Source organism: Haliotis cracherodii, unplaced genomic scaffold (assembly GCF_022045235.1).
Source record: "Haliotis cracherodii isolate W230 unplaced genomic scaffold, xgHalCrac1.p SCAF_10, whole genome shotgun sequence".
Lineage (NCBI taxonomy): Eukaryota > Metazoa > Mollusca > Gastropoda > Lepetellida > Haliotidae > Haliotis > Haliotis cracherodii.
Genome location: NW_027266265.1, coordinates 45,057,724 through 45,070,675, shown reverse-complemented (window position 1 = coordinate 45,070,675; position 12,952 = coordinate 45,057,724). Strand labels below are relative to the sequence as shown.

The window sequence follows — 12,952 nt, the reverse complement described above, 5'->3', positions numbered from 1 at the left end:
TGTGTTTCATTGTCGCATGGATTGTTGCTCATCCTGTCAACCACTTGTCATCAACCAGACTGGATCATTTACAGCCCATGATGTACCTTGAATATTGCTGACTGAGCAACAAAATAATATTCACTCAATCAGTACATTATGTGGCGAATGCACTCCACACCGAAACAATTATTTATCACGAAAGCAAATATGAAAAGTAAGTAATAAAAAATGAAACCTTTTTCAGAATGTTTAAGATATCTGACATGGTAAACATGACGTTTAGGCCATATGTACACTTGAAAAATCAAAGTTGGCAGATGAGAAAAAGAAGAAGAAAAAAAGTCATGTCAGATCATTCTTGAGTTTCTTTCAAGCGTTATCTGAACATTATAACATGAGTGCAGTGCTGATTAAGCCTGTCCCTATCAACATTCGAGGGAAAAGAAAAATATGATGCTTTTCAGATTTGAATATAATTGTTTCCATTTTTCATGTTTATAGGGTTAAAAAACATTCTTGCCAACATATTACATTTTCTACATGTGTGTACAATTAATACAATATATAGTAAACCTAAGAGACATATATACAACATTGAATGTTCGTAGAAATCTGAACATGGTCTTAGATAGTTGCAGTATGCTCAGGGGCAAAACATAAGGAAAATGAATTTAGCGCAGAAAGTGAGATATGTATTATCAAGGGTTGCTATGAAACCTGTTAAGTCTTGACACCTTAGAGTAAATATGAGTGTCTTAGCCTATGCAGCAAAGAGGAAGTGCCCTGGCTTTTGATGTAGACACCAGGCGGAAGGGAGACGCTTGGGACTTCCTTCAAGTAGCATGATGCTCAGGACTCCCCACTGATGGTAGATAGGAGAAGTCCTGGTTTAAACACAGATAGATGGGCTATAGGCTTTTTCAACTTTTAAATGTTCTGATGGAAAGATGTATTGATATAAGTACTTGAAATAGCATCCCTCTGCAGCCTTAGAATTTCATCTTTTTTAAGACAAGTACAGTTAACATTCTGTTGCTGTGTCGCTGTGTGTTTCCTGTCGCTGTGTGTTTCCTGTCGCTGTATGTTTCCTGATTGTTTTTACACCAGTATGTTTCAGAATTTATGGACGACATTTGGTGTATCAATCAATGAACTTGATGAAAGTTATCTATGGTCAATGTAATTGATGTGGTTTTGAACAGATTGTGACATTGTTCTGCAGGGTTTTGATTGAGATAGTATATTTGAAACTGGTTATTTGATGTCGATACTGGTTATTTGATGTAGTTATCTGTCTGAGATAAGATGATCCCTGTGGTGGAACAGCTCCGACTGAGGACAGCCCCTCCCTGACCGGCATAACGTGTGATATATCTGTCCACGTACATGTGAGCCAGCTCGGGGGTACTGATGTTGGATGATTGTGAACCAGGAGCTGTTACTTGTTGCTGTAGCAGAAATTAATAATAGATAGACAGGAAAGACTGAAAAAGTGCTTACAGAAACATGCATCGAATGCATTAGACGTTTTATTTTCTTTATAAATGTATGCAGACGTTCTCTCTACGTGGTCTATTAGATAGAGCATCTGCCTGGAGAGGAAGGTTGGTTGTTCAATCCCTGACCAAAAGACATTCAAAGATGGCACTTGTAACCCTGGCCAGCACATCAACAAGCACACATTTACGTTTCTATAGAAGCGCTTTTATCTTGAACACAATGTTAAACCACTTATCACCTAACCTCATCCATCTCTGCGGGGGCACGGGTGGCCCAGTCGTCTAAGGCGCAGTGATTCGCTGTGCAGAGTTGCGTCCCTTGGGCCTGCCGGAAACCTATGATTGTGGGTTCGAATCCCGGTTCGCCCTGATTATGTTTCTAGGTTTGTCAGCACCATACCCATGCTCGTGGGTTTCACCGAAGTGGTAAATGTCTAAGACCTGCATCACTTCGGGCTTTCCTCCCACATTAAGCTGACACGCCGCGATATAACTGGAATACTGTTAAAAGCCGCGTTAAACCCAACTCACTCACTCACTCATCCATCTCTGCAGCAAGAAAAAAGTTGGTTTAGACTTGTAAAAAATTACAAATAAATTATATAAAGGGATGTATTGAATACTAGAAAAATAACTTTATCGGGTAAAGCATCAAGATTTTTATTTGCAAGCATAAAATCTTGATAGACGCAGAAGTAAGGGAAGACTTCTAAAGCTTTATGGTTGTATGGAGATCTTTTAATATAATGGTTGACACTGTGAGATCTATAGTTGGGAAAGTCAGCCTTGCAGTCACCCATGCAGGCTTTATGCTGATAAAGCATTGAATATAAAATGGTTTATGATATTTACATAAGCTGTGCAAGTATAAATAGCCACAACACACCCATGTGTGGTTGCACAAACTAGACACAAGTACCCTGATGTACTGGTGAACACCTTCACTTGACCTGCAGAATAGGAGGCGAAATGACACTTTGTACATAATAGCAGTGCCATACAGTCCTTTCTTTCTAGAGCCAAGTGGCAATTCTGGAGCAGAGTAGGTCCCCAGTACCCTGTGCCTGTCAGAGGAGCTGACTTAGGAGGATGGGTCAGCTACAGACTTGAGACATGACTTGTGACATGACTGAGGGTCATCATGGCCTGATGTGTTTACAGGTGTCTATGCTCTCAAGCTCTTGTTTTTTCTGACCCAGATTTGACTGTTATTACGCCATTGTGATCTCAGCATTGTGACCTCTTTGACCAAATCTAACTGAGTCTAACCAAGGATAAGGAGGTGATTTCATTGTTTCAATATTTCAAATCATTTGCCCACTGATTTGAGTTGCAGTAGATTTGAATGAACATATTCTAATTCATAGAGTGTGTGTAAACAGCTTTTGAGACACCTAGCCCGAGCATAGCTCTTGGCATCATTTTCATATGGCATATATATCTTATTCAATGAGCTTGCTCCATACTACATATACTAGGCTAAAACTTGTGAATATAGGTCCCCTGCAACCTATGCTTGTTGTAAGAGGTGGGTAAGTGGATTGGGTGGTCAGGATTGGTGACTTGATTGATTGCATGTCAATGGATGGATTGATGCTCATGTTGTCAATTACTGGATTGTGTTATCCAGATTTGATTTTTACAGACCACTGTTATATGCCTGGAATATTAAGTGAGGCTTTAAACAACAAACAAACAAACAAACAAACAAAACTAGACCGCACTTTATTTCGCTGTACTCTGTGCTCATTGCATACAGAATTCATGATGGTAATGAAATGCTTTGCATCACCTGTTGTAATTGGCTTGTAAATTCCACCATGTGGGATAATACATGGCACATTAATAGGCTATTGTCTGGGAAAACTTGTTACAGCGCTGTATGGTGATATTGTCTCGCTCACTTGGCTGACATGCTCTCTTTCACACAGCTGACATGAGTCAGAGCCCCAGGTCACATCATCGTGTGTATTGTTGTGTGTATAATGCTGGTTGATGAAGTCAGACACACTTGTATTTAAACCGAGAACACAATTAACACTGGTGTAGTGAACATATTTAAAGGTGAAAGAGATTGGTGGTATATACAGGACCAACCCACCTACACAAGCCCCAAATATATTTGTGACCTAGTTTCTCACCAAATTTCTTTGAACTGATGAAATAGATAGAATTTTACAAGATAATGAACAAAAGTGTCTGATCAGGGAATAGATTTCATTAATCATTAATAGCAACTGACTTTATTATAGGTCATTATCCTTTTGTCTGTCATGAATTTGTGTACAACAAATAAGATTTTCTTTATCTACTTACCTAGTTTTAAACTGGGGGTATTAATAATTTGGGATTGCATAGTTATGACAATCATATCTGGTGACCGAAACCAATTTGGAAAGTATCCATGAAAAAGAAATCCCCATACTCAAATACGCATTTCCTGACCAACTTCTAAACCAATCTGTAAGTAATCTTTATGAGCTCCCTACACATACTAGAACTGACAATGTACATGACGTCTATATTTTCTTGTGTATAGTATACACTTTCTACAGAAAACACAGCACTGTGGAAGGGGTATATAATTGCCAAGTAACCATGAACGAAAACATTTTAATTTCATCGATGTTTGAAATATGTTTCTTGTCTTTTCACATTTAACTGTGAATATGGTACAAAATATTTAGCAAAAATAAAGAAGGTTGTTTAAAAAATATGTCTGTAAAAAATAGCAGTTTTAATTCATTTTAAATTTGGGGTAGGCCTATCCATGCAAGAAGACATTACTTTCCAATTCATCAGCTGATTAAAAGAATTTACATTTTCTGCTACTCATAATTTACAAACTAATAAACCGTTACATGTGTCATCTTTTTTCGTAATATACAGTACCAATAATCCCTTTTTCCTTCATATCATTGTTAATTGTGTAAGGGCTCTGATTATTCCAGAACATGCCCACTGGATGCTAATGCATTATGTATATATGTATATATGTGATATACACTCGTATTCCCCAAGCCTGGATCATACAACACTGCAGGGGGAAATGGAGATATCTTGATTAACACTTGGCACTATCTTTTCAGGCGGAAGAACACGCTGATTCTACGTACTCAGCTGACAGTCAGGGTACATGCTATTATAGGTGAGTAGTCCACTGTCTTACTGATCTATACTTTTCTCAAAAGAAGTTAAAAAACTCTTTTTTCTTATGACAGTTAATCTGTCATGGCTTTTGGGTATTGCAACCAACTGTGGGCGTTCTTTAAGTGGTTTTGTGTAGTATTTTATAGAGATTAAGTCACTGTCCTTGGTGTTCCTGTTATAGACAATATATCACTGCCCTTACTGTAATGTTACTTTATCCACTTCAGTTCATAGGGATTGTGACTCAACCTCAGGAAAATGAATACTTGTAGGTAGACATCTATTTTTGTGTGTGGTAATGTTATACAGGAAGGAAAATTGTGTCATCAGTTATTGTTGGAAATATGATTAGACATTGAAATTTGCCTATTGTTCATTTTATAAAACATGAACTTTGGATTTGTAGAAACAGGACACAACACAAAATCATGATCACGATAACAATTAAGCCAATTGTTATCTCCAGCATCAAGTATCTTTAGATGTTCTTACGAATTCTTCTTGACATGATATGGAAAAACAAATTCCAAAATATGACATGTAATCTGTCATCAAACGATTGGCACTCCCAACACACTAGTTGCTTGAAAGCAAAATGAATCTGTTTCTGCTTGTCAATGTGCTGTCTCAGCGGATCTAATAACAGCACACATATAGATAGGGCCTGGTCATTTTGAGAATTAAGGGCTGATATTCATGTTTGGAGTTCAATTGAACATTCTTTTTTGTTGCAAAAGTCTCATATGGCTAAAGAAAAAAGTATCATTCCACTGACAGTCTAATCTTACAGCTTTGATGAAACGTCACCAGTACTGAAGGACCACATGATATTCATCATCAGATAGTGTACAGACATTTGATTGTATAAGCTGTGTTTGTCATAGAAAAGAACTGGTGAACATTGCATTGTGGGACAAATCCTGTTTGAAAAGAGAACTTTGAAATTTGACCTTTCCCCCAGTATGTGGAAACACCATTTAGGAGTTTTGAGACAATCCCTTTACCTTTCAATGTTCATTGTGTGGATAATGTTTAGGTTAACGTTCTCACACAACATCGTCATGTCAGATTTAAATCTCTGTGAAACTTCCCCGTGATTTCATTGGCTAAAGGTACCCAGCTTTATGTGGTGGGAACAATTTATAAGTGGGAATTTGCTAAATATGACTGGGCCACATGACATCATTTCCTCACGTCTGTTACCGGTAAACACGATTTCTAAAGTTGACTTTGTTTTTAAGACATATTTTAATTTTTAAGTGAAGCCTTGTATTTTATATTAATGCATTTATTCACATCATGCATGCAGTAGGTAATTAAGATTCATGAAATGTTCTTTAATTATCTGGTAGACAGTTAAATTGTGACAGTAATTGGCAATGGTAGATTTAAATTGAATTTAAATTTAAATGAAATTTCCTGTTACATTCTTTAGGTGTGATATTGCTGATAGTAGACAGAATACAAAGTAGACACAATTTATGGGTAGGGAATTTGTCTTCAGTCTTGCTCGACAACAGTATAAGGATCTATACTGAAACGTCACTATTAGCGTAAAATAAAGAAGTTCTTATCCATTAATTGTGTCTTCTTTACTGATTGTGGTATAGAACAACCTATAGGCACTCAGCCATTCATTCTTATGTATTCTATATGTGCTTAAAAAATATCAATAGTATTACAAGTATAGATATAATATATATCATAAAGCCTTTGTAGTTGCGCTCTAATTATGAAAGATGTATATGTCATTCTTTTATGTGGAGTCTTTTAAAATATGGAGTTTGCATAGAATTAATTTATATACTACTCAAAAGAAATTAAGGATCATCCGATTCTTTCATAATGGTAAAGTTAATCTGTCACGACATGAGAGATTAACTATAGTAATATGTAAGAATCAGGTGATCCTTAACTTCTTTTGAGTAGTATATATACATGATAATAATTGCATAAATGTATTGCTTATATCTGATTCAGTCATGTCCTATCTTGATGTACTATAAAACCGGAAGTTCCTCTAAGATGAAGCTACTGTAGCAAGAGATTATGTACACACAGCATTCCATGCCTAGGTCATACTGCCCATACACCTCCCGTCCTACTTCTTCCAGCACTCTGATTGATGGGCCGTGAATGAGTAGGGAGAGCAACAGTTATCAATATTGCCAATAACCATCAGGTGATCATTATTCAGCCTCAGGGTGGTCAAATAGTCTAAATGGACATCTCACGGTGAAGTGAATCTGTCCTATTGATATAGTGTTTGTCCTTCAGGCGAAGCCACCCATATGGAAGGCTGGTTGTATGGGACATTTGTCAAGCTTGTGTGGCAACAGAGAGTTGCTATGTCACACAGGAAAGACTTATCCCAGGCAGGTTTAGAAATTACATTCATCTGTAGGTCCAGGAATTGTGATTTCCAATACAGATTTTTAGATTCTTGTATATTTTTTAAAAACATAACCCGATGGACTTGCAGTCAACCAGTCCCTTTAAAATTCTATGACTAAAATTTATGTTTTAAAATAAAACACAGTAGGTCATCTTTGAAAATTCCATGGAAAGGAGGCTGTACATGATTGGAATTAAGAAAAGTTATGGAATGAATAAAATCAAATAAATTTGACTTGAGTAAAATATTCCTTCATGATGACTGTGGACCTGATATTGTACTGACAAAACAGTACACCAGTTAAGTTTCTATCGCACTTGTCTGTTGTGCTGAAAAAAAAGAGAGCATAATTTCAAACACTGTCATTGCATTTATGTACGTCATGCTGGGCAGATAGCTACAGGTTTTACATGGAACTTGCTGGGGCGGTCGGGTAGCCTAGTGGTTAAAGCGTTCGCTCATCACGCCGAAGACCCGGGTTCGATTCCCAACATGGGTACAATGTGTGAAGCCCATTTCTGGTGTCCCCCGCTGTGATATTGCTGGAATATTGCTAAAAGCGGGGTAAAACCATACACACTCACACACTCATATAGAGCTTGCTCTATGCACAATCAAAGTCATCTAAGAAAGAACGAGGGCCATCCTTTACTTTTTCTTGATTAAAAATAGTTTGTTCCATGAGACAAAATAAGGGAAGAAAAGAATATAAAATTCATATGCCAGATTTCTATCTTAATAATTGTCAACACAACTTTGATAATTAGTGTTTGAAATTATTTCTTTATAAATTTTATATTTATTCAAATCAGAATGTTTACGTTAAGAGAATTGATCGAAAACATTTATCTTCATGTTTAAAAAATCTCAGTCATATATTACATTTTTTTCATAAAACAATAGTTAATCTGCCATGGCTTACTACTTAAAAGAAGTTTCTTTCATATTACTATTGTTAGTCTGTCATGGCATGCAGATATACTTTGGTAATATGAAAGAATCAGTTGTCCTGTAACTTATTTTGAGTAGTATAGATGCAAGTGCACACCAAGCTATGAGGAAAGTGTACCCTGAGGTATAAGTAGAGTGTCTGTGCCATGTGTGTACAGTGTAGTCTGGTAGAAACCCACGCTGCTGTATTGACATCAAATAGACCTATTGATGGGGGTTGGATTGTCCCTGAAGTGGTAATGAGGCAATCTTACATCAGATAGGGAAATGTCTATCTCTGTGGGAAAGATTGTAAATAACTATTTGAGTGTCACAGGTAAACATAAGAGAGAGGAAACTTGTTATCTACCTGTTGCTCAAGTATAGGTGAATAATGTGGACGATCTCATTTGAGTGACAGGATCGTGAAAAATAGGATTTATATTTAGAAACATCAAGATATCACATGTTTTACATTGGTGCATAAAGAGTTTGAATAAATTATTTAAATGTACATGATCTGCAAAACTAGCCTCATAAAATTTGATTTTCACCACGCTCAGTGATAAAAATTCTTTTGTTTCACTGTTACTGTCAAAAGAAATCTTTATGGTTTGATATAGTGTTTGTGATTTTCAAACAAACTTTTTAGATAATAAATTTTGTTTAATAGAAAATATCTTTCATGTGTTGACAAAGTGCACTATTTTTGTGGGTATATTCACTGTGAGCAGGACAGTGCAATAAGGCCAAGTATAACACATGTATTGTGTACAATGTTACACTATCTGACAGGGAGTGACTGTTATATACCTTGTCACTGTGTGTATTATACTCCTGGTGTAACCAATACTCCCAGACAGTGACACAGTAGTGCTGACTCCTCCAGATAGGGAGATATCTTACTCAAGTTGGTCACAATGAAAGTTGTTTTGGGGCAAAAGTTACGTTTAGTTCAAAGCAGGTGTATTGTATCCAGTCAGGGTGAGCAAGGGATGTGATTAGATAGGTTTGTTAGTTCTCAGGAATACATAGCTGTATGAAAAAATTAAAAAGATATTGATCGATGTATCCTATGAGGCCAAAGGCCAATACAGTAAACTACGGTTATAACGAACTCAAAGGGACCACTAAATTTAGTTCGTAATAACCGTAGTTCCTTATATGCATATTTACAGCATATATTCATTAAATGGCTGGGACTAAAAAATAAGTTTGTTACATCGGTCAGTTCGTTATAAGCGTGTTCGTTATAAACATAGTTTACTGTAGTTTTATATTTTTCTTGTACAGCTACCAATAATTTCCTGTGGTTAGTCCTGAGGCAAGTTCAAATCTGGACCAAATGGACCTCATTCTTTTCTCCCCATATCTCCTTATTTTACGAACTACATCAACAAATGATGGTGGTTAATAACATTTTGAACACAACTTGAGGAACTTAGTGAAACAAAATCTTGGTGTTTAGCTATTTAGAAATAATGTAATTGTCCACATTTCAGGTCCATGTTTTGCATCAATATTTAGCTCTAACATCACATCTTTTTAAGGTCATAATATCAGTCACTGGTTTGTGTGGTCTGATTATTTATAGGCAATCTCAATATTACTGGCGGGGCACGGGTGGCCCAGTCGTCTAAGGCGCCGCAATTTGCTGTGTAGAGTTGCATCCCTTTGGCACGCCAGAAACCTATGATTGTGGATTCGATTTCGGGTCGCCCCTATTATGTTTCTAGGTTTGTCAGCACCTTCCCCGTGCTCGTGGGTTTCTCCGGTAAACATGTGAGACCTGCATCACTTTGGGCTTTCCTCCCACATGAAGCTTACACGCCGTGATATAACTGGAATACTGTTAAAAATGACGTTAAACCCAACTCACTCACTCACTCACTCACTCACTCACTCACTCACTCACTCACTCACTCACTCACTCTTATTACTGGAGTGTCCGTGATAAACAGGGACAAACAAAACTTTTAGCAAAACAAAGTACCGGTATAAGAAATTAATTATTCAAAAACATCAGACTATTGGCCCTATGTCAATGTCTACAGTACCCTGGTAACACCTTGGACAACAAATACAGTCAGGCATTAATGCTTGTGAACATATGTTTCATTTCATTAAACATCTTAACCAGTCATTACCTCTTATAAGGATAAAGTGAACATATGCTCTATGACAATCGCAGCCAATGGTTAAATCTGACACTGATAGGATGATCTCCCCTGGTGTATATAATCTCATATCACAGGCCCCTGGCCACAGACAACCAAGGTGTGAAGGCTGGAGCCACTCAACCATCACACAACTCCGAACAATGCTTGCTTATAAACATGGCACCGGCTAGGACTCATTCTGGATTGGACAGAGGGCACACTAGAGACAATGATGTATAGTGTAGAACAAATCGGAGCTATTTGGGTTTCACTGGCTGTGTAATCGGAGCCGCTGACAGATTAATTTGTCTACATTGGAGGATAGGACCTTTCATAGCTGTGTTAACACTTCACAGGACATTGATATTTACACACAGTTTGTCACACTGGCCTTTGACGTTAGGAGATCACCACTGTATTAAGTACACTGAAGAGTATTGATGAAGACTTGAAAACCTCTATAGACTGATCCTTGTTTGTCCAGAAAATATAAAAAGTCCATGCCCCAGAGAACAACCAGGCTTGATTATCTGCCAAACAGGTTCCACTCGCTGTAAAAGGGCAAAATAGCCATGAAAATTATATACAGTAAACTATAGTTATAACGAACGCAAAGGGGCCTCTAATTTTAATTCATTATAATAATAGTTTGTTATAAGCATATATGCAGCATATATACAGCAAATGGCAAGGACCAAAAAAAACAGTTTGTTATATCCGTCTGTTCCTTATAAATGTGTTCATTATAAGCGCAGTGTACTGTAAATGGATCGCTGAAAATCAACCGTGCCATATGGAAAATGGTTTCAGTCGGAATGGGGCCATCTAGATTGACAGTTTTTCTGTATAGCGAAATTTATTTATTTTTCCATCAAATATCTGATATGCAGAATCTGGTATGGCATCAATCCAGTTTTCCTTATACTTGACTGAATATATAAAGAGAAAACATCAATTCCTGATCTTAAAATACCTACTGATAATTACCATATCATTTAGATCTTATCCTTACTGATCTGATAATGGTATTTTACCCTATTAAATATCTTCACATATCTATCATGGTCATATCGAATAGTCCGTATCGTCACATGTATTAAAATGCTCTTTTTTCAATAGTCTGTATATTCTTATATACATGTATGATAATGTCCCTCTGATGATATACCATATATAAAAAAACCTACATCACGTACATGATATACTTGTATCAGTGTCTACATATCTGATATTGCCCAGGAAGAATAGTCTATATCTACACATATATGACATCCTTCACGTAAATGGTCCATATCACCTCTCATATGATACACCCATATCAATCAGACTGTCTTAGCTTGTCTGATCCTGTGTGGGATTAGACATGTTTTCTACGTGCACACAGCCAACTCAAGGATGATCAATGCAACAGAAGTTGAATAAATACTTGGCTGTACTTTTCTGACTTGTTTTCAGTTCTCCATGCATAACATATACCGCCATTAACTGCCAGGAAATGAGAGATATTTCAGAAGGATTTATTTAGCAACTGAATTTGAGGAGTATCATGTCTATTATTATTTCCTTGGATAATAGGTCTTATAAACAACTTAAAACATTAAGTGCCTTTTAACACAACATTCAGTGAATGAAAATAATCTGCAAAGTCGCAAGTCTAATGGGTCGACCTGACACAATTGTTCCAGGCAAGTCAAAATTTTATTTTTGGCTTTATAACTGAATTGTCATTACTTATTCTGGTGATATGGTATACTACATTGGTAATTAAATACTAAATCAGAAATTGGGATAAGCAGAATTATTTTATCTTCAAATTCTATAATTTTTTGTTCACCTGAATACAGTTAATTTTGGGGATTCTGGTAGGAAATAACCTTGTCTGGACCTAATTTGAATATAAGATATTGTCATTGATCATGCTGATGTTAATAAGGGGGCCAGGATGAGTCGTAGCATTGGGAAACAGAGCGTCTCTCCTTGTCAAAGTGCAGATATTGTTTTAAAGACATATTTGAAGTGTTCCCAATCCTCTTGTATAATATAATGCAAATATCAAAAGGTGTTAAACAAGGTGGCATCACTCAACAAACATCGCTGACAAATTCGTTGCATATTTTCTTCTGTCTGGTTCTGTGTTACAAATGGAAAATATTCCAAAAACTTCTTGTTTGTTTGTTTGCTTTTCCTACTTGGCCAATCTTCTTCAGTTCACGGGGTACAGGGGGACAAGTCATATTGCTTGTACACTCTGGTGGTCTACCAGAGATGCCCCACGTCATGAGGGATCATTTACAGGGCAAATTGTTTTTATTTATACTAGTTCTTATATCCGACCAAGTTTTGTTTTGTCATTGAATATTGTCTTGTGTGCAGGATGTGGGTTTTGTTTAGAAGCTGGACAAGCTGGATCTGGCTCGGTCTCTTGTTGACACTTTGGGGAAAACTTACAGGGCTAATTGGCTTTATTCATACTGTGTTTTATAGTAAACCGAATTTTGCTTATCACCAAACGTTGTCTTGTGTGCAGGATTCATATGTTTTGTGTACAAGCTGGGGTCTGATATGATCTCTTCTGATATTTGGAGTTTCAGACCATGGCTGATGTTGTTGATTTTTTTAATTAAATCTGATTGAAATGTGTGAATGTTTTTTACGTTTTTTTCTCAGAAAAATTGCTGACATCATCTGGGAGAGAATTACGGAGAGCTTTATTTTCACTGAAGCAAATCTTTCAGGTGAGTTGACTGGTGCTGAAAAGCAAGTAATTAGCAGCATGAAGGACTTCAACACTGAGTATACTAGTACTGAGTGATTGGTTTCATTATTGAAGAGATGGA

General features: G+C 36.7%; 1 protein-coding gene across 9 annotated transcripts in view; it reads left to right on the top strand.

Annotated features, from left to right (window-relative positions):
• The window catches only part of LOC139454421 (FH1/FH2 domain-containing protein 3-like), a 135,743-nt gene that overhangs the window by 87,263 nt on the left and 35,528 nt on the right, over positions 1-12,952 (top strand). For all 9 annotated transcript variants that reach the window (XR_011652456.1, XM_071236114.1, XM_071236120.1 and 6 more), the window contains 2 exons: positions 4,571-4,629; positions 12,783-12,850. Coding sequence is in view for 8 of the 9 variants with exons in the window: in XM_071236114.1 (XP_071092215.1) it covers positions 4,571-4,629; positions 12,783-12,850 (127 nt within the window). In the remaining variant the exon portion in view is untranslated. The remainder of the gene's footprint in view (positions 1-4,570; positions 4,630-12,782; positions 12,851-12,952) is intronic.